At 43.1% G+C, this 21,151-nt stretch overlaps 1 protein-coding gene across 3 annotated transcripts in view; it reads left to right on the forward strand.

Moving 5' to 3' along the window:
- Positions 1–21,151, forward strand: part of col22a1 (collagen, type XXII, alpha 1) — a 339,481-nt gene that overhangs the window by 199,601 nt on the left and 118,729 nt on the right. For all 3 annotated transcript variants that reach the window (XM_078215791.1, XM_078215792.1, XM_078215793.1), the window contains 7 exons: positions 1,772–1,825; positions 6,799–6,843; positions 8,741–8,794; positions 13,298–13,351; positions 16,203–16,238; positions 18,382–18,408; positions 20,436–20,489. In XM_078215791.1, the coding sequence (XP_078071917.1) occupies positions 1,772–1,825; positions 6,799–6,843; positions 8,741–8,794; positions 13,298–13,351; positions 16,203–16,238; positions 18,382–18,408; positions 20,436–20,489 (324 nt within the window). The remainder of the gene's footprint in view (positions 1–1,771; positions 1,826–6,798; positions 6,844–8,740; positions 8,795–13,297; positions 13,352–16,202; positions 16,239–18,381; positions 18,409–20,435; positions 20,490–21,151) is intronic.

The raw sequence follows: 21,151 nt of genomic DNA on the forward strand, positions 1-21,151 counted from the left end.
GACAATTTGATTTGATTTGAATTGATTTGATTTATGATTGTCACATGTATTGGTATACAGTGAAAAGTATTGTTCCTTGCTCACTATACAGGCAAAGCATACCGTTCATGGAGAGGGAAAGGAGAGAGTGCAGAAAGTAGTGTTACAGTCAAAGCTAGGGTGTAGAGAAAGATCAATTTAATGAGAGATAAGTTCATTGCTTAGTTGGTCTCCTTACTTGAGAAAGGATATACTGGCACTGGAGGGGGTGCAGAGGAGATTCACTCAGTTGATTCCAGAGTTGAGAGGGTTGGCTTATGAGGAGAGACTGAGTAGACTGGGGCTATACTCATTGGAATTCAGAAGAATGAGGGGAGATCTTATAGAAATGTATAAGATTATGAAGGGAATAGGTAAGATCGAAACAGGGAAGTTGTTTCCACTGGCAGATGAAACTAGAACTAGGGGGCATAGCCTCAAAATAAGGGGGAGCAGATTTACGACTGAGTTAAAGTTTATTTAATAGTTACAAGTAAGGCTTACATTAACACTGCAATGAAGTTACTGTGAAATTCTCCTGGTCGCCACACTCCAGCACCTGTTCGGGTCAATGTACCTAACGAGCACATCTTTCAGACTGTGGGAGGAAACCCACGCGGACAATGTGCAAACACCACACAGATAGTGACCCAAGCCAGGAAGCAAACCGGGAACCTTAGTGCTGTGCAGCAGCAGTGCTAACCACTGTGCTACCGTGCCACCCTAGTTGAGAAAGAACTTCTTCACACGAAGGGTTGTGAATCTGTGGAATTCCCTGCCCAGTGAAGCGGTTGAGGCTACCTCATTAAATTTTTTAAGGCAAGGATAGATAAATTTTTGAACAGTAAAGAAATTAAGGGTTATGGTGAGCGGGCGGGTAAGTGGAGCTGAGTCCACAAAAAGATCAGCCATGATCTTATTGAATGGCGGAGCAGGCTCGAGGGGCCAGGTGGCCTACTCCTGCTCCGAGTTCTTATGTTCTTATGTTCTTATTCAAAAGCCTGATGGCAGCAAGAAAGAACCTGTTCTTGAATCGGTTGGTACGTGACCTCAGACTTTTGGATTGAATTAAAGCATTGTTAGAAAGTTTAAAAGAGTTAGAATGAGGTTTTTGAAGCAGAGAATGAGAGTAAAAGATAGAATTAGAAGGTATGCTGGGCACAGCTTGCAAGAAGACGCCATTTTGGGGGAAAAAAGAAACAATGGTTTCATTAGATTCTTAATTCCAGATATTTTCTACAAATTCAAATTCCACCATCTGCATGGCAGGATTCAAACCCAGGTCCCCAGAACATTAGTTGAGTTTCTCGATAAATAGTCAAGCGACAATACCACTAGGCTATCATCTCTTCCTGCTGCAATTTTGATGCAATTCTATTTAAAATCTGCAGGCCTGTGATCTCAGTAATCACACTTTGATCTTGCCCACGGTGAGTCTTCACGGTTCTCTATGTTCACTGAAAGGGTGCTGGATGCAAAGACCCTCATAATATTGAAGAAGTATTTTGATGTGAACTTGGGATGCCAAGGCATACAAAGTATGGGCCAAGTGCTGGAAATTTGTCATTGACTGGTGTAGACGTGATGGGCCGAAGGGCCTTTTTCTGTGCTGTCTGACTCTCACTCACCTCTGACTCTCACTCCCCTCTGACTCTCACTCACCTCTGACTCTCACTCACCTCTCCAGAAAGGTAAAGGACCACTTTTTTAAAATTAGATTTTTAATTTGTTAACTGCTTATGTTTTCTAACAGGGAGACCAAGGCTATCCGGGAGAGCAAGGTTTTCGAGGTGTTGCCGGACCACCTGTAAGTTGATCCTTTGGATTTGTCTGTAGTTGCCTGTAATTGTGACTGTAAGTCTAGGCTGTGTTTCTATGTTTGATTCAGTGGGGAGTTTTATCATTTTTTTTGTTTCTGTCTCCAATTTTCTTTACTCCCTTACCCATCTGAAATGGTTTAGTCCTTTCCTGGTGTATATTTCCATGAGTTGGCAGGTTATTCATCAGTAAATGTGCGGGGGCAATTCTCCCAGTCCGCTGCGCTGCTCGAGTCGTGCAGCAGGCCGGGAGACATCAGCAGAGGCCATTTTGTGGGCTTCCCCCTGGGCATCAGGGCCTCCAAGCATCTCCGGAACTATGTTTTTTAGCACAATCAGTTGATTATCATCTGGAAATGGAGGTTATTATGTGACTAGCGGGCCCAGAATTGAATTCTCTGGGCCTGCTAGCGTCTCCCCCCCTCCCCTTGCTGTGAGTGGTTCCTTTCAGCAGGGTTTACTCCTGCTCCCCAATAATGGGGAACAGGCAGTCCGACCCGCTGGAGGGAAGAGAGGCCATTGAGGCCGCTTGGGAGGTGGGGAGTACGGGGGAGAGTGCCCCTTGGGCAGAGCCAAAGAGGCAAACCGGGCATTGGGCGGTGCCAAGGGGGCGGCCAGAGGGGACAGGGCCAATCGGGGTGCAGCCATTTGGGGTGGGGCCTATTGGGTGGGTGATTGCTGGGGGGGGTGGGAGCCCGCTGCCACTCCATCAAAGGATCAGTGGGGGAAGGAGCAAATGAGGGCGATTGGGGCTGGCCATCCAGTTGGGGGGCAGGGGGGTGCGGGTGGTCGGGGCCACCGGCGATTGGGCTTGACAGCAACTGCGAGGCTGGCAGAGTATCGGAGATTCATTCTGGAAATCATGCTAAAAAAAAACAGCGGGATTTACTCCCAGATTCCCGCATATTGGAGAGTTGGAATTTTTTTGGGAGAAACCCGGCCATGATCTCTGTGCTCATTCCTTCCACTCACGGGATCAGGAAACCTGTACATGTATTCTCGTCTCAGACAGAAGAACGTTGAGGCTAGCTGCAGCACGTACTGTTGGCAGTTTATCAAACTTAACATTGACACAAAAGTTAGGGTCTTCAAACTCTGTGTGACCTAGCTTCTAGTTTGGGAGTTGAATCCAATTTCTTAGCATCTCATAAGTTAGTCTAGCTGACATGGAGGGCGGCAGAATTTATCAATGTTTAATGGGCTCTTTCCTTGGAAGAAAGTGTTACTCAAAAATGTCAAGAATCCTCTTTTTATGAAATTGCCTGTCCCTTGTCATACTATCATTGGAGACACTTTGAGACTAATTTGTGGGAATTTTACCACCACGCCCACCCCAGAATTAGGGTGGGCGTGGCTCGCAGAATGGAATTCTCCGTTGGCCTCGGGCAGGATTTTACAATCCTCACCCGAGTGAGGTCATGAAATACCGGCCATTTTGTTCCCTCTGCCATTTGTCGGAGTTAGGTTCAGGGAACATACTGTGGATGCACACTGCCCAAATTGGGCGGCACGGTAGCACAGTGGTTAGCACTGCTGCTTCACAGCTCCAGGGACCTGGGTTCGATTCCCGGCTCGGGTCACGGTCTGTGTGGAGTTTGCACATTCTCCTTGTGTCTGCGTGGGTTTCCTCCGGGTGCTCCGGTTTCCTCCCACTGTCCAAAGATGTGTGGGTTAGGTTGATTGGCCATGCTAAAATTACCCCTTAGTGTCCTGGGATGCGTAGATTAGAGGGATTAGCGGGTAAAATATGTAGGGATATGGGGGTAGGGCCTGGGTGGGATTGTGGTCGGTGCAGACTCAATGGGCCGAATGGCTTCTTTCTGTACTGTAGGGTTTCTATGATTTCTATGAAATTGAATGAGAATTCACCCGTACGTCTGTGTTCAAATCATTATTGTGGTTTCAAGATGCCTGCACACAGGTTTGAACATGTGTCCAAAAGCAGAAAGGATGCTGCCATTTCAGCCTTGCAGTCATGTTAATTGTTGTTAGATTTGGAACCTTCAGGCTACCGTCCAAGAATAGCAAAATACTTACATGTTTGAAGGCATGAGAAAGTGACTATGGTCTTTTCCGAGACCCACCCCACAGGGATTACTTTCATCACATGCTGCAGAGTTTAGACCTCAACCATGAGAACATTGAGGCAAATGGCACTGCGTCTGGATGGGAAGAATTGCTCAGCAAATGTCTTTTATTTAATGTCTCCTTAATTGTTACTCAGCTCTGCTAACCTGTATGATTCCATTCCCTATCTATGAAGTTAATTGGTTAATGTAAGGCTTACATTTACACTGCAATGAAATTACTGTGAAATTCCCCTAGTTTCTACACTTTGGCGCCTGTTCAGGTCAGTGCATCTAACCAGTGTGTGTGTGTGAGAGTGTTTGTTTGTGTGTGGAATGAGTGTGTGTGTATGTGCGTACGTGCGTGTGTGTGTGTGTGTGTGTGTGTAGAATCAGTATGCCTGTGTGGAATGTGTGTGTGTGTGTGTGTGTGTGTGTGTGTGTGTGTAGTGTGTGTAATGAGTGTGTGTGCGCGTGTGAGATGAGTGTGTGTGCGCGTGCAGAATGGTTTTTTCAGTTCAGATTTCCAGCATGGGCAACTATTTGCTTTTGCTTTTAGTGAGGTAAAAGACAAGGTTAAAACAGCAGCTTGCCTTTATCTTGCTTTTAATGCAATGCAACTTTCCAAAGTGCTCCTAAGGTAATCATGGCAAGATGAGACCAAACCAGAGACTGTGGTTTGGTCTCTCAGACTGTGGGAGACAGTCTTTCAGACTGTGGGAGGAAACCAGAGCACCTGGAGGAAACCCACGCAGACAATGTGCTAACTCCACACAGACAGTGACCCAAGCAGGGAATTGAACCTGGGTCCCTGGAACTGTGAGGCAGCAGTGCTAAGCACTGTGCCTGTGTTTCCTACTATCATCCTCTTCTTCCTCGTACGCCACCCATAGAAATGGGGCTAGCTTCTATGTATTCTGATCACCCAGGCTCTCTCTCTCCAATTAATTCATTTCTCAGTCCCTCAACTCCTTGTCCACCATCAAGTCTTGAATGAGTCATAACCTCCAGCTCAACATCATTAAGCCTATTATTGTCTTTGGTCCACATTGGAAACTCATAGACTCCTCCATAATGATTTCAACTCTCTCTCCAACTACACTGTCAGCCTGATCCAAACTTTAACATCCTGTTTGATCGTGAGCTGAATTTTAAACCCTGTATCATATCAATCACCAGAATTGTTTGGACCCCCAATAGCTACCTCAACTTTCTGCTGTTGAAACCCTCATACATGATTTTTTTTTTAAATTTCCCAACTCAGGGCTGCATGGTGGCACAGTGGCTAGCACTGCTACCTTGCAGCGCCAGGGACTCGGGTTTGATTCCCAGCTTGGGTCACTGTCTGTGCGGAGTCTGCACGTTCTCCCCGTGTCTGTGTGGGCTTCCTCCGGGTGCTCCAGTTTTCTCCCACACTCCGAAAGATGTGCTGGTTAGGTGCATTGGCCATGCTAAGTTCTCCCTCAGTGTACCAAAAAAGGCCAGAGTGTGGCGACTGGGGGATTTTCACAGTAACTTCATTACAGTGTTAATGTCAGCCTCCTTGTGACTAATAAATAAATTTTTAAAATTTTAATAATTCTCCCAATGCTTCTACTATTGAAATACAATCATCTCCATATAAACACACACTTTTCCAGAAATCTAGCATTCACACATTACACTGTCCTTACTGACTTTCCCTGGATTTTCCCATACATCAAAACACTTCACTTAAAATCTTTAGTCTTGCCCATAAATCCCTCAATGACTTTGATTTATTTTCCCCTTCTTCAGTCCTGCAGACCTACATTTCCAATTGAACCCTTTGTTCCTTTGGCCTACTTTTCATTCCTACTCCTTTTGCAACATCATTGGTGACAGGATTCAACCTGCTCACCCTACCCTCTGTAACTGTTTCCTTAAAATTTCTGCCCTTCAACTTTTCTTTCCACCTTTAAGACTTTTGCAAAATCCATCTCTTTTAATGAAGCTTTCAATCACCCTTCGTAATCTCTCCTTTTTCTCTGGTTTGGTCTCATCTTGCCATGATTACCTTTGGAGCACTTTGGAAAGTTGCATTGCATTAAAAGCAAGATAAATGCAAGTTGCTGTTTTAAACTTCTCTTTTACCTCACTAAAAGCAAAAGCAAATAGTTGCCCATGCTGGAAATCTGAACTGAATAAAAACAGAAAATGCTGGAAGTACTCAGCAGGTCAGGCAGAGTTTGTGGAGAGAGACGGAGTTAACGGCCGGAATTCTCTGGTCTTGCGCACCCCACTACTGCTGCCAGTGGGAACGGAAAATTTGGGGCTTAGTCAAGCTTCCATTCATAGCAACACGACTGGAGAATCCCAGACCAAATTGGAGAATTCTGACCAACAATTCAGGTCGATGATCCTTCGTCAGAACTTTATTTCCCATGACCTTCTGATTCATGATGTTACTCAGGTTACTAAAGGTTTTCATTTTTATTGTCATCAGTAAAGCAAACATCCAAATCAATCCTTCCTCAGCTCTGTCACCTTGAGATGATTGATGAGCTGCAGAAACTCTTTGTATGTCTATTTGTAAAATATATTAAGAAAGAAACTATTCGAACTACCTTAAACTTATTCTCTCAGGTTATGTATTTAAACACATTTGGTAGATTACTAACCAAACTGCTATGTAACAACTGTTTCTCTTCTTAAACTGACATAACATATTGTAGATTATATAGACAAGAAATATAGATCAACATGTGCTTAGGAAGTATTTCTATCCTTTGTAACACTAGGTTGGAGTAAATGGATCATAAATTAATTGATAACACATGATAATTTATGTTCTATAGCGAGCCTCACTTTCATTATTGGAAGTGGGCACATTTATCTGTTTTTACTGCATCTAGTTCTTGTTGTATTTTTGTTTCTAGGGTGTCAAAGGTGAATGGGGTCAGAAAGGATCTCATGGAGAGAAGGTAAGAAAAGTATTTAGCACTTACAGTGTGTTGAACTTGCTCCTAGGTTAGCACCTAGAACCTCAGAGGAGGGGTATTTGGTCTATCATGTCAATGGTGTCTATGCTGGTTCAAGAGCAAACTATTCTTGTTGCATTACATTCTTTATATATTTCCAAATCTTCAGCGAGGCATTTATTAACATGCACACACACACACAGGCACACACACACACACATGCATACAAAACTATTTTTAAAAATCATTATAAAACTAAATAGCGCAGATGCCTGGTGATAGCCGAATGTGATGCCTACATTTAAAGAGAAAGAAAGAACAAGTCAAGGGGACTTTAGAGCTTCATGTGAGTGGTAGTAAATATTATTAAATCCTTGCTCAAAGATGTCATAGAAAAACACCAAGAGGCCGAAATTTTCCAGCCCTTCCTGTCAGTGGGATCTTCTGGTTCTGCTGATGGCAATCCCCTCTGGTACGTTCCCTGGTGATGGAAGATTTGGGGCATGCAAGACCACTAGTTATCAGCAAGAATGGAAGGTCCCAGCGAGGTTTTTGGTTGTGGGGGTTGGGGAGGGGCGGGGTGGGGGGTGGTTGAGGGGGGGCGGTGGGAGGAGAGGAGGGCTGGTTGCTTAGGTAGGTGGAAAATCCTACCCAGGAGCTGAAAGAATAAAGATCAGCCAGCACAGATTTCCAAAGGCTAAATTGTGTTCAAGCAACCTTATTAAAATCTTTGGAAAATGACAGAAATGATGGATAAGGGCAATAAAGTAGATACAATATATTTGGATTTTCAAAAGACCTTTGATATGTTATTGTATGGTAGATTGGTGACTAACAAGGGAACATATGGATTCAGGGGGAAAATAGCAGAATGGATAGTGAGCTGGCTACAAAAGCGAAGTTAGAAGTCTCACAACACCAGGTTAAAGTCCAACAGGTTTATTTGGTAGCACAAGCTTTCGGAGTGTTGCTCCTTCTTCAGGTGAGTGAGGAGTTGTGTTCACAAACAAGGCATATATAGACACAAACTCAATTTACAAGATAATAGTTGGAATGTGAGTCTTTACAGCACAGCTCGCCATGGCAAGCTATGGACCAGGTGCGGGCAGATGGGATTAGTATAGATTGGTATTAGATGGTTAGCAAAGACATGGTGGGCCGAAGACCCTGTTTCTGTTCTGCTGGAGGTCTCTAAGAGGTGGGTGGGGCTCTCCAGCAGCATAGGCCATTCATCAGGCCACTCTTCTTTATGGACAGGATTTTTCAGTTAACAGGGTTTCTTGCCCCACCAGCTGAGGAGTTGAGGGGGATGCATTTCATAAATAACAGCAGTCCTGCAGCCACCTAGCAGGTCAGAGAAGCATTAGCTGGTTAGTTGGGACTATTCTTGAGTTGGAGTTCCACCTCATAAAGCTGCTGACCTTTGTAGTTCCAGCAGCGACAGTGACAAGGATAGTGAATGACCTCCAGAGCAATAACAAGGAAGCATGGGGTTGAAGCTCCAAGGAGGGAAGGTGATCTGATATAACTGGCTCAAACAGAGGGTGCTGAATGTTTGAAATAGACTGACCAAGGAGATGACCAATGTGGATAAGAGCGCGTTAGACAGGCATCTGACAAAGAAACAACTTGAGGCAAAAATAGATTTAGATAGACATTTTTGCTTTTGAATGCTCAGACTGTCCACCTTCTTCTTTTGTAAATGTGTCTGTGTTTTTTTTAACAGCTATCTGATGAATCTCAAGATACAGTTCAATGCATGGTCTGGAGATAAAGATCAGCAATTGTATTGATCAGAGAATTGACATTGCATTCCAAAATCAGAGTGGAAATTTTCTCAAGGTTATAGTTTACTGCATATGCATGAAAATTAATGCTATCTTACTTTTCCTGCTCCCAGGGGGATCACGGCCTTGATGGATTTCCTGGAAAAACAGGTCTTCCTGGAGAAGTGGTGAGTGAAAACTTTCAGATCAAACAATTCAACTTTGACTTATCTATTCATACGTGGCACAAAAATGTGCTCGGTGAAGTGCTAAGTTTTGTACTGACATGATGACGGTGTAGTGGCATTGTCACTGGGCAAGCAATCCGGAGACCCAGGTCAATATTCTGGGGACCTGGGTTCAAATCCCACCATGGCAGATGGGGGAATTTGAATAGATTATAAAATCATGAATTAAAAAGCCTAATGATGACCATTGTCGATTGTTGTAAAAGTCTTTCGGGACCAAAATCTGCTGTCCTTACCTGGTCTGGCTTACATGTGACTCCAGATCCACAGCAGCGTGGTTGACTCTTAACTGTCCTCTGAAATGGCTTAGCAAGCCACTCAGGTCAAGGGCAATTAGGGTGATCAGAGAATTAAAGAAAGAAATATATATTGCAGAGTTTCAAATTCATCATTAAGATCCCTGTAATTTCCATCAGGAAATAACAAGTGTATCCTATAGAATTCCTCAACCTTCATTAGAAGCCCGTGATCAGAGATAAACAGCAAGAATTTTCTCATGCATCCTAATCAATTCTAAGAAAATTTAGGTTCAGAATTCAGGAAAATGCTTGACTCAATATCATCTCCATGGTCTATCAACCTTTATACCATTTTACTCTAAGCTCCTTCTCCTACATAAAAGTTAATGCATTTTTTTCCTATACAGTAAATTCCACATTACTGGCCGAATCCTCACTGAGTGGGACTGTGTCTCACTGATAGGTCCCTTAACATTATATGGCCTGTAATCCCATTAAGCGAAGATTATACGAGGATATGACATCACCGAACATGCCTATATATTTCCTAACTCACATACCACTTTACAAAGAATGACCAGATCCTCTGCTGGATGCCTGTAAAGTATAATCACACGGGATATTTGGGTAATGGATATTCCACACCTGCTGTTGTTTTTCAGGCATCACTTCTGCTAAAGTAACTCCATCCAATGCTTTGGCTTAATGTGGGCCTGCAGTCTATACTGGCTTCAGCAGCTGTGTTACCTTTGATCTCTGTGTTACTCCTTTTGGCAACATGCTGCATTGGAAAGTCTATGTGACCTTTATCATTTCATCCTGCCAAACACTGTCTGCATAAGATGCAGATCCTGACTTGAATCACAAGCAGAAGGAAGTACATATTTCAGAGCGAGCTCTCCAGAGTGTTGTTGGCTGTTGCTAATCGTAAGAGGAAATGGAGATCAGAGAAGTTATCTTCTACACAAGGAGATTATTTACTTTTTAATTATACGCCTTAGCTAGTCAAGTGCATGTGGCGAGACCTGTGTGCCTTACAACCTGTAGCTTGAATTTTTATATTTTTTGGTTCATTCTGGGATCTGGTCAACCCTGGAAAGACTCTAATTTATTGTTTCTCCCTTACTGCCACTATAACTGTTAACAAGGCCATTTCAGTTAAGGGTCCATCATGTGTGTGTGGGACTGGAGTCAAATACAAGCGATTTAAGGACAACAGATTTCTTCCTCTAAAGCACATGAGTGAAACAACTGGGGATTTTAGTTGCAGTTTCACAGCCTCATGGTCACTTTAACTGATACAAGCTTTTTTTTAACCTTCCAATTTCTGTTTACATTGAATTAAACTTTTCAAACTACCACAATGAGATTTGACTTCATATTGGACTGGATTATCAGTTCAGGATATCAGAATATTAGTTCAGCAACAAAAACAATGCCTACTATATCCCACTTGTGCAGTAAGTGTGATTAACATGACACAAGTTAGCAATGAATCTTTTATCAAAGGATGCCCACCACGTGGGCATAGTGGCACAGTGGGTAGCACTGCTGCCTCACAGCTCCAGGGTTCATTTCGTGGCTTGGGTCACTGTCCGTGCGGAGTTTGCACATTCTCCCTGTGTCTGCGTGGGTTTCCTCCGAGTGATCCGGTTTCCTCCTACAGTCTGAAAGACCTGCTGGTTAGGTGCATTGACCATGCTAAACTCTCCCTCAGTGTATCCAAACAGATGCCAGAGTGTGGTGACCAGAAGATTTTTACAGTAACTTCTTTGCAGTGTTAATATAAGCCTACTTGTGACAATAATAAATACACTTAAAAACTGAAACTTGATGTAAACCAGCCCTATCTGCCATGTTAAATAATGTTTTGTCAGATTAAGGATAACACTGGTTTCGTGCCAAGTCTTTGGCATGGCTTCTAAAGCTATGGTTAAAAATACATATTGATTGATTATGGCACAGTGCAGCAAATGAAACCTCATGAAGATATCAAGAAGCAAAAGCATCAGGCAATTTATTAAAGCAGAGAAAATTAATACTGTCTCAGCTTGCAATTTCTTCTTGAGAATGAAATACCCTTTAAAAGGCAATTGGTAAAGACTTGAAGGGGAAAAAGTTGTAACGGTAAGGTAAGAGGACAAGCTAACTGGGTTGCTCTTTGAAAGAGCCAGCACACAATTGATGGGCTGAAGAGACTCCTTTCTGTGCTATATGAGTTATCACACACCAAGGAATTGGGTTGAGTGGACCTAATTGTGGTTGCATTTTAAGATGGGTTGAATATAAAATAGTGCATTCCACCAGTGTGTTCACTGCCACTTTATGACACCAGTACTTAACTGTCAGTTTGCTCTGGGTTTATTGGCTGAAACAAAAAGGAGAAACAAATTCCTAAAGGACTTAGCGGATAAATGCATCGCTCAGTTGGCCATGCAGTCTAATTGGTCCCAGATTCAATCCTTGCCTTATTCTAGCTGCATTTAGACAGACCAGTCACAATTAACCTCAGCACCCCTGGGAGGGGAAAAACTTTTTCTACTCCTGATCACAACTCTCTCCCTCTTCCACTCTGAAAAGTTTGTTTATGTGGATGTCAGCACGCGTAACACTGAACTTGGCTGTCAAGTCCCTGTAATGAAATAGCGTGCTGAAATTCAATCTGTCATGAAAAAGGTTCATTTGGGGTCGGCATACCACAACAGCTGTAACTGCAACCAACCTCTGTCAGAGCTATAGGAAAGTGGAACAAGGAAATTGAAGAAAGCAAAAGAAAAATGCGGCAGGCTGTGTGAGATCCCTTCAGCAACAAAACACCAGTTCATTAAAAGAGGCAGTTTTGGGACAGATTAGCTGTGATTCGTCATTGAAGAATCATAGAATCCCTACAGTGCAGAAGGAGGCCATTCGGCCCATCAAGCCTGAATGTGCAGCAATCCCACTGAGGCCCTATCCCCGTAACCTGACATATTTACCCTGCTGGGCCCCCTGACAATAAGGTACAATTTAACACGGCCAATCAACCTAACCCACACATTTTTGGACTGTGGGAGGAAACCAGAGCACCCGGAGGAAACCCACGCAGACACAGAGAGACTGTGCAAACTCCACACAGAGAGTGAGTGACCTGAGGCCGGAATTGAGCCCAGGTCCCTAGTGCTGTGAGGCAACAGCGCTAACCATTCTGCCGCCTCATATCTCCCATACTTCACTCTCCATAAACTTGAATTCATTCAAAACTATGCTGTCCTTATCCTAACTCATACCAAGTCCTATTCACCCATCGCTCCTGTGTTTACTGACCTGCATTGTCTCTCTGTCCACCAATGCCTTGATTCCCATGTTCCAATCTCTCCCTGGTCTTGTCTCGCCATACCTCTATGAGCTCCTCCAAACTCTTCAAGAATTTCCCCAATTCTTTTGTATCCCCCACTTACTTTGGGCAGTGACTGAGTGGTTAGTATTGCTGCCTCACAGCACCAGGGACCCGGGTTCAATTCTGGCCACGAGTGATCTTCTGCATGGAGTTTGCACGTTCTCCACGTGGCTGCATCGGTTTCCTCCGGGTGCTGCGGTTTCCTCCCACAGTCCAAAGATGTGCAGATTAGGTGGATTTGCCATGGTAAATTGTCCCTTTGTGTTCCAAGATGTGTAAATTAAGGGGATTAATCATGGTAAATGTGTGGGGTTATGGTGATAGGGCAGGGAAGAGGACCTGGGTGAGATACTCTGTCATAGTGTCGGTGCAGACTCGAATGGGCCAAAAAGCCTCCTTCAGCACTGTAGGGATTCTTTGCCCCTTCATTGGTTGTTGTGCCTTTAGCTAACTGGAACCTAAGCCCAGAAGGAAAAATAAACTAAAAATGGGGAAATAAGAATACTGACCCGAACTGGTCTTGTGTATTTTTAAATGGAACAACAGTAAAATCTGGGAAATATAAATACTGGTTTGAACTGTTTTTTCCCTTCTCGGTGGGGTTCTCTCCCTGAAATTAATGTATCTCAATCTGTTCCTTTAAGACGCTGCTTAATACCTGCCTCAATGACCAAACTTTTGATCATCTGTCCTAATATCTCCTTTGTCTTGGTATTAAATTCTTTCTGATCATGCTTCTGCAGAGTGTTCTGGAATGTTTTAGAATGCAGTGAAAAGTTCTATATAGTCACAAATTGTTGTGATAAACTCTTCTATTCTTAATTGCAGGGTACGACTGGTAGTCCAGGAATCCCTGGAGTTTCTGGGAAAAAGGGAGAAAAGGTAAGTGTAAAATAAATCACAGAGAAAGAAAGTTATGTCAACAGATCGAGTTGTATGTAATGGCGTAGGACCTTCTGGAAGAATCTAAAGGTCCTTTGTGGTATGAAGTTGAGAAAGAAGACAGAAAATAATTTCAGTTTCTGGTCCAGACTTTTCAGTAGCTTTTCTTATTCTTTCCTGGGAAGTAGATGTTGCTGCATTTATTGCACATCCCTAATTACCACTGGGGCAGCACGGTGGCACAGTGGTTAGCACTGCTGCCTCACAGCGCCAGGGACCTGGGTTCGATTCCTGGCTTGGGTCACTGTCTGTGTGGAGTTTGTACATTCTCCCCATGTCTGCGTGGGTTTCCTCCAAGTGCTCTGGTTCCCTCCCACAGTCCAAAGACGTGCGGGTTAGGTGGATTGGCCATGCTAAATTGATCCTTAGGGTGGGATTTTCCAGCCATACTCACCCCAAGGCTGGAAAATCCTGCCTGAGGTCAACGTACCATTGCATGGTCCGTCCCTACCCGCTATGATTCAGCCCTTAGTGTCTGGGTGATCAGCAGGGTAAATATGTGGGGTTACAGGGATGGAGCATGGGTGGGATTGTCGGTGCAGGCTCGATGAGTCAAATGGCCTCCTTCTGCACAGTAGGGATTCTAAGGTGTTGGTGAGCCATCGCCTTAAGCTGCTGCAGTCCACATGGTGTAGGTACACCCACAGTGCAGTTAGGGAGTTTGAGGATACTGACCCAGTGACAGTGAAGAAGCTGCAATATATTTGCAAGTTTTTTTTATTCATTCATGGGACATGGGCATCGCTGGCTGGCTGGCATTTATTGCCCATCCCTAGTTACCCTTGTTGAGAGGGCAGTTGAGAGTCAACCATATTGCTGTGGCTCTGGAGTCACATGTCGGCTTATAAGGACAGCAGATTTACCTCCCTAATGGACATTAATGAACCAAATAGGTTTCCCTGACAATTGACAATGGTTTCATGGTCATCAGTAGATCCTTAATTACAGCTACTTTTTATTGAATTCAAATTCCACCATCTGCTGTGGTGAGATTCGAACCCGGGTACCCAGAACATTAGCTGAGTTTCTGGATTAATATTCTGTCAATAATAGCACTAAGCCATCACCTCCCCTACGTCAGGATGGTATGTGGCTTGGAGGGAACTTGCAAGTGGTAGTGTCCCATGCATCATCTTCTGAAACTGACAGTAGCATTTGGATACCAGACATGTGCAGTTAAGTGTGGAAACTCGGAATTGCTACACTTCTCAATGGGGTGTGCTGTTGAAGCTCACCCAAATTACAATCAATAAAAAAGTCACTGAATTGATGAGAACCTGCCCTTTTAAGCTATTATTATTACTGTGACAGAGACTGCTATATTTTCATGGATATCTTTCTTCGAGAATCGCAGTGAGAATCATCACTTAGACACTGACCTCAAAAATGCAGGTCATGATATTGTGGGGCCAATTTTCCAAAGCACATCCAATCAACAGAGAGAAGCACATCACCTGTATATGAATGCCATTGGCACACTGCCCACAATAGGCTCAAGCTGTACCAACCACGTTCTCACCAGGCCCTATTTCCATAACCCTCATTTATCCTGCTAATCCCCCTGACACTAAGGGTCAATTTAGCATGGCCAATCAACCTAACCCACACATCTTTGGACTGTGGGAGGAAACCGGAGCACCCAGAGGAAACCCACGTAGACACCTCAGGCAGGATTTTCCAGCCTTGGGGCGAGTGCAACCGGAAAATCCCGCCCTAAGGAAAGTACAAACTCCACACAGACAATGACTCAAGGCTTAAATTGAACCAGGGTCCCTGGCGCTGTGAGGTAGCTGTGCTAACCACTGCACCACCACCGTGCTGCCCTCCCCTCATACCACACAAAAAGCATAAGATATTTGCCCAGGCATTGCGATAGGCATGACAACTTGAAGTCTGTACTTTTTGATTTGAGAAACAAAAAACTAATAGAATGATGATGCTTCTCAATTAATTAGTGGGCAATGTGACTGTTGGTCTGATAAAAAACCTTGAAGTAACCTGGAACCAAATTATACCAGGTCTGGAGTTCCTATCCAACTTTCTTCATGACCTAAAAGGCTTTGACGGGAGAGATCTGACTGAGATAGAAATGCTGATCATTGGCACTCCCGATCTATAAATCTTTAGGGCCATTATTCAATGTCGTTCTTGGTTATACAGGTCCCTGGTTTAATCCAAGATCTGTACTAAATTAGTTGATTTGGGACAAGGAAAAATTCAGCAAGCTACAATTAATTGGAACAGTAAAGTTTACAAAGGGCAAGGATCAGCAAGAATCAAAAATCTGTTCCTGAATCCCACCTACAAATGCTGCAAGATATGATGAGGGCAAAATTCTCCCACCTGGCCGGCAGCTGGGATTCTCTGGTCTCACTGCTGTGAATGGAGATTTGGCTGAGCGCCAAATTCTCTGTTCTCGTTGACAGCGGCAGCGGGACATGAAAATCAGAGAATTCTGACCCTGGTCCCGGACCTGATCTCCTCCCAGAGTTAATCAACCTGCTGAAATTCATTTACAAGCCTCATACATTAAAAAAATGGGCACTGGGGAAATTCATGACAGAAGAATATCTCCTGTCGGTCTCATTGGAGAGAAGTGAATAGAATTAGGAGGAAAAAGAATGGCAGTCATTTGTTTAAAAATTGGAGGTTTTTCTAACTGTGTGAGTCTATAATTTCTTTCCACAATATTGTTTCGTGCCCATTCTTGGCAGTTCACAAGGAAGGGATTTCGGGCTCACGCATATCGATTTTCAGAGCTATTATATCTTGCCTTCTTGGTGTTTCACAGGGAGAAGCTGGACCTCCAGGTTACCCGGGGAATGTGGTAAGTGTTTAACTGGAAAAAACATATTGCGATGGAGTGACCTGTTAAAGAAATCAAGGAGGGGGCAGACCTTTCAATCTCTGTCGGCAACAGAAACATCCGGCTTTCAGGCATTCCCGACTTCCCACTCTTTCCATCCGACTGCTTGAATGAGGTCAGAGACTGTTTGGATTGTCTGGTTTGGCCATACTCAGAATGCAGATAGAAAGAGGAGAGGTTCACAGCAGGGATTGTGTTCAGATATTATGTTCCATGGGGAAAGTTAATGAATTTTATGTACTTTGCACAAAGCTTTACCTTCCACTGGTGACTATCAGGAATTCAACAGTCAGCGAAGAATTTTGAATATGCTTGAATTTATAAAAGTTTTCCTCTTATGCTATTCTTCAGTGGCTACATGTTCTATGAAAACTTAATAACTGGAACATGCTCTGTGGAAGCAATTATAAATAAAGTTCTATTATTATAAAATAAAAGTGAAACGTTAATTAAAGGCTGACCTTTAAATATCCCCAAAACATTTGAACCATGATGGTTAAAGAAAGATTTCACATTTAGTCGCTTGGCAGTATAGAACTTCAATGTAGCTGAAAAAAGGGACACGCTGTTGAAACTTTTGTCCAGCACTCATCAGAAAAGATGCAAGGATGCCAAATTTTAAAATGAACAACAATTAATACTGCATGAGAAAAGGAATGCTGATTGATTAACGGATTGGCTCTGATCGTCCAAGGTAGTACAATAGAGATTGTACCAGGGAAGTATTGTCCCAACATAGAACATAGAACACGACAGCGCAGTACAGGCCCTTCGGCCCTCGATGTTGCGCCGACCTGTGAAACCAATCTAAAGCGCATCTAACCTACACTATTCCAATATCACCCATATGTTTATCCAATGACCATTTAAATGCCCTTAATGTTGGTGAGTCCACTACTGTTGCAGGCAGGGTATTCCATGCCCTTACTACTCTCTGAGTAAAGAACCTACCTCTGACATCAATTAAACCAATTAAACCACTCTTTGGTTTAATTCAAAAAAGGTACAAAAATTGGACATGCTCCTTTCATCTGCATTCAGAGAGGCATGTATGAATATATGTATCTTCTGGCAAATGTAAGTGAGTCAGATTGTGATCCCAACCGATATTGGTTATTAGTGTGATTATTGTTTAACAAGTATTCATATGTCCCCTGCAAACAAAAGGAAAATGGCCAGGAACTGCACTTTGTTTTACACTAAACAAAAGCATGGGAGACAACAGTTCCCTGGTGCATTCTCCATGAAAAATCCTCAACCAATCAGAGTCTACTTGCCAACCAATTGGCAGCTTTTTCTCTTGCAGTATAACTCATTGCTCCCTTTGAAATGTGGCATTCTTGCATCTGTCCTCATGAACGCAATATGAAAAGTTTCAACAACCTAACTTTCTACCTCAGCAATTTCGGTATTTCCTATCTTTGCATCTATATGATTTTCAGTGATTTGCATTGCTGGTATTTCAGAATAAAATGGCCACTTGTGACACACTATTTGGAACTTTTCTCCATGAATATTTTCAACATTTAATATCAAATATTAGCAATTCTTCAAGAATTTCCTTTGTTCATTGATCTCAATGAAAGACAATTATTTTTGTTTTATCTCTTTAAAGTTTTCTTTCAAATGTATTCCGAACACTGTATTTATTCTCCACAGAGTAGTGCCATTTCTAATTAATCTGCTGCATATTAATGACTGATTATGTGCATCAGTGTGATATTGGCATAAGAGGGTAGGAGAATCAGGCACAAAGGCCAAGTACCGGGAAGGCACCTATATCATCCGTTCATATAGGACTGTGCAACAGGGAGGAAATGTTGCCTCATCCACATGCTCATTACATTCGCTCACAATGAAAACGGAGAAATTTTACCCCCGAACCCTTCAACATCTTCAGAGTTTGTAACTTACCCACTCGAGACCCAAAATTGTGTAATTATTATGATATTTTTATAGGTAAAGGAAAAAATGCACATCGAGGTTTGATTCCGTTTGGTAAAGTTGGGCTAGGCAATTTTGGATGTACATGTGCCTTCCCTGCCAGTCTTGTGTTTTTGTTCGCTTCGTTGTTGATGACTAATTACTGAATCATTTCTTTCAGGTAGATGGTGATTTAAAAGGAGAACCGGTAAGTATAAGTCTCATGCATTATTATAACAAAGCTGCTGAAAGGAAATATATCTTGGACTATTTATTGGAACATTATTCAAGATGGTCATGCTTAACTGCATAATAGCTCTCATGAAACGAGAATACGAACAATTCTAGACAAGTTGGCAGAAGCTTAAGATCAGAAGAAAGTTTGAAATGAGAAAGTTATTAATTCCATCAAGCTCACTTCCAGTCACACATTCCTCCATTTTGGATCTCTGTGCTCTCTTTCTAATCCTCAAATTAATCTAACCACTCCATTAATATTGCTATGACTCCAAGGTTCCTTCTTCAAAGAATAAATTTGCTGAAAATTTACTATTTTTTCTAGTTTCTCTTTCACGTTTTGTCACCTTTTCTGACAGGTCATGTAAATATATTGGCCAAGATTCTCCCATCCTACTCCTTCCATGCTAGAAGTATGCCATCCACCATATTGAATGGGGTTATATGGGAAGATCCATGACACATGCTAGCAGTATTAAAAAATTCTCGTGAAATTTAAATTTAAGGGTCCTCTGCTTGTTGTCGAACCGCTTTGGGAGATTGATCTGTTCCAGTGCCTGACTCACCTGGATGAGTTGACCAGAAAGTCATTGCATTGACAATCAGTTAATACCCTACAGGGAGCCCATTATTGAGAGGGCTGACCCACTTGCAAGTTAGTGACTGCTTTGCACTCTTAGTCTGCTTGTTAATTTTGTGGCCGTTATTTGGCTATCTTCTATAAGTGAATTTTGGGTTCTCCTAGCAACATTTTACTGGTGCTGCATTGTTTTGATCCGCTTTGAACCAGTTTTACACGGAATGATATTGAATTTACAGCACAGAAACAAACTGTTCAATTCAACAAGTCCATGCTGGTGTTAAATATTCCACACAACCCACCTCCCACCTTACTTCATCTCACCCGATCACCCTATTCTTCTGCTTCCTTCTCCCTCATGTGCTTTCCTAGTTTCCCGTAAAATGGATCCATGGGACATAGCCTGGTACCTCTGCCATGAGGGCGAGATGAGGAGGAGGTGCAAGGAGAAATGACAGAGCCAAAGGAGCTCTGTAAAGAATGAGTAGAAGGACACTACACCAGAGGCAATACCCGCTGTACTTACTCAGGGAATGCTTCCCATTCCTCAGCTTCAGTGAGAAATAATGTGTGAAAATGATCTGTTTTACCTCGGAGGCCATTGCTGAATTAAGTCACCTGTCATAGACACAACCAGAGCCTCAAATCAGTACTATGACCACTTCTCTAAGATGGGAAAAGGTTATAATGTGATGTCTAATTTGGCCTTTCATTCCTGAGATACCGAATAGACAAATGAGGTGCTTCCAGCAACAGATCTTAGCGGGCAGGTCGATCTGATGTGGTCCATAATCTGGGACTCATGTAGTGAGTGCATCACATTTGAGTGCATCACATCATCATGTAGTGAGTGCATCACATCATGGATCACATGTTGAGTTGCTCTTCATCTTCCACTGATGAAGTAGGTGGCTACATTATCAATATCCAGCATGGATCCAGTTGAGCACTGTCTACTGCCTTCAAAGGAGGGTAAATTTGGGACCTTTGACTGTTGGTGATGACATGTGAGTTCATTTTGCTGCGTGCATTCCTGTCAGGGTTGAATATTGCAGATGTGCAATGAAAGTGTGAAGTTTGGGGCGTAAAGTGTGTCAGTACTGGGGGAAAGAGGTAAAGAGATAATAGAATGAGATGAAGTAAGGCTTGTGCAGGGTCATACAGCACATAAACACAAGTAGAGACATGTTGCCTGAAATGGCTTATTTCAATGTTGTAAAACTGGATCAACATCCATGTGATGCAATGATTGTAAAAAAGAAGGGAATTTCAGGCAATTTTTAGGATGCTTCCCTTACAAAGTGATGAGAAAGCATTAAAAATGTCAATCCAAATAAATTAATAATGAACCATTCTTATGAGTAACATTCACGCTGTACCTGCTTTTGATTTCAATATAATGTGCTTTTCCTTTACAGGGTCAGCCAGGACCTCGTGGCCTTCCAGGTTTGGCAGGTCCTCCGGGGCCTACGGTAAGTGTTCTTTTGAAGAAAAGTGAGCAAACCAGTCAACACAGTAACATTATCACCATCGAATCACAGTGCAGAAAGAGGCCATTCAGCCATTAAGTCTTCACTGGCTCTCTGACAGAATGTCTTACCCAATCCCTCTCCCCCTGTCCTATTCCCATAACCTCAATTATTTACCTTAGTTAATCCACCTAACCTACCCATCTTGGCACACTAAGGGGTAATTTAGCATGGCCAATCCACCTAACCTGCATACCTTTGGACTGTGGAAGGAAACCGGAGTACCCGGAGGAAACTCACGCAGACACGGGGAGAACGTGCAAACTCCATACAGTCACCCAAGGCTAGAATCGAACCCGGGTCCCTGGTGCTGTGAGGCAGCAGTGCTAACTACTGTGCCACTAAGCACCAATGGAGGCTTTGGATTCCTCTCGCTCACAATGTGTGTGTGTATCTTTGCTCCACACTGTGTTGCAGTCCAGCTAAGGATAAACGCTGGAATTCTACAGCCCCGCCCACCACGGAATTGGAGCGGGCGAGGAGCAGACAATGGAAATGTCCATTGACCTCGACGGGATTTTCCGGTCTCGGGTCGAGCGAGGCCATAAAATCCCACCCAAAGTTTCAGATCATTATTACAGATAACACTGACTTTTGAGAAATCA

Source organism: Mustelus asterias, chromosome 7 (assembly GCF_964213995.1).
Source record: "Mustelus asterias chromosome 7, sMusAst1.hap1.1, whole genome shotgun sequence".
In the NCBI taxonomy this organism is placed as follows: domain Eukaryota; kingdom Metazoa; phylum Chordata; class Chondrichthyes; order Carcharhiniformes; family Triakidae; genus Mustelus; species Mustelus asterias.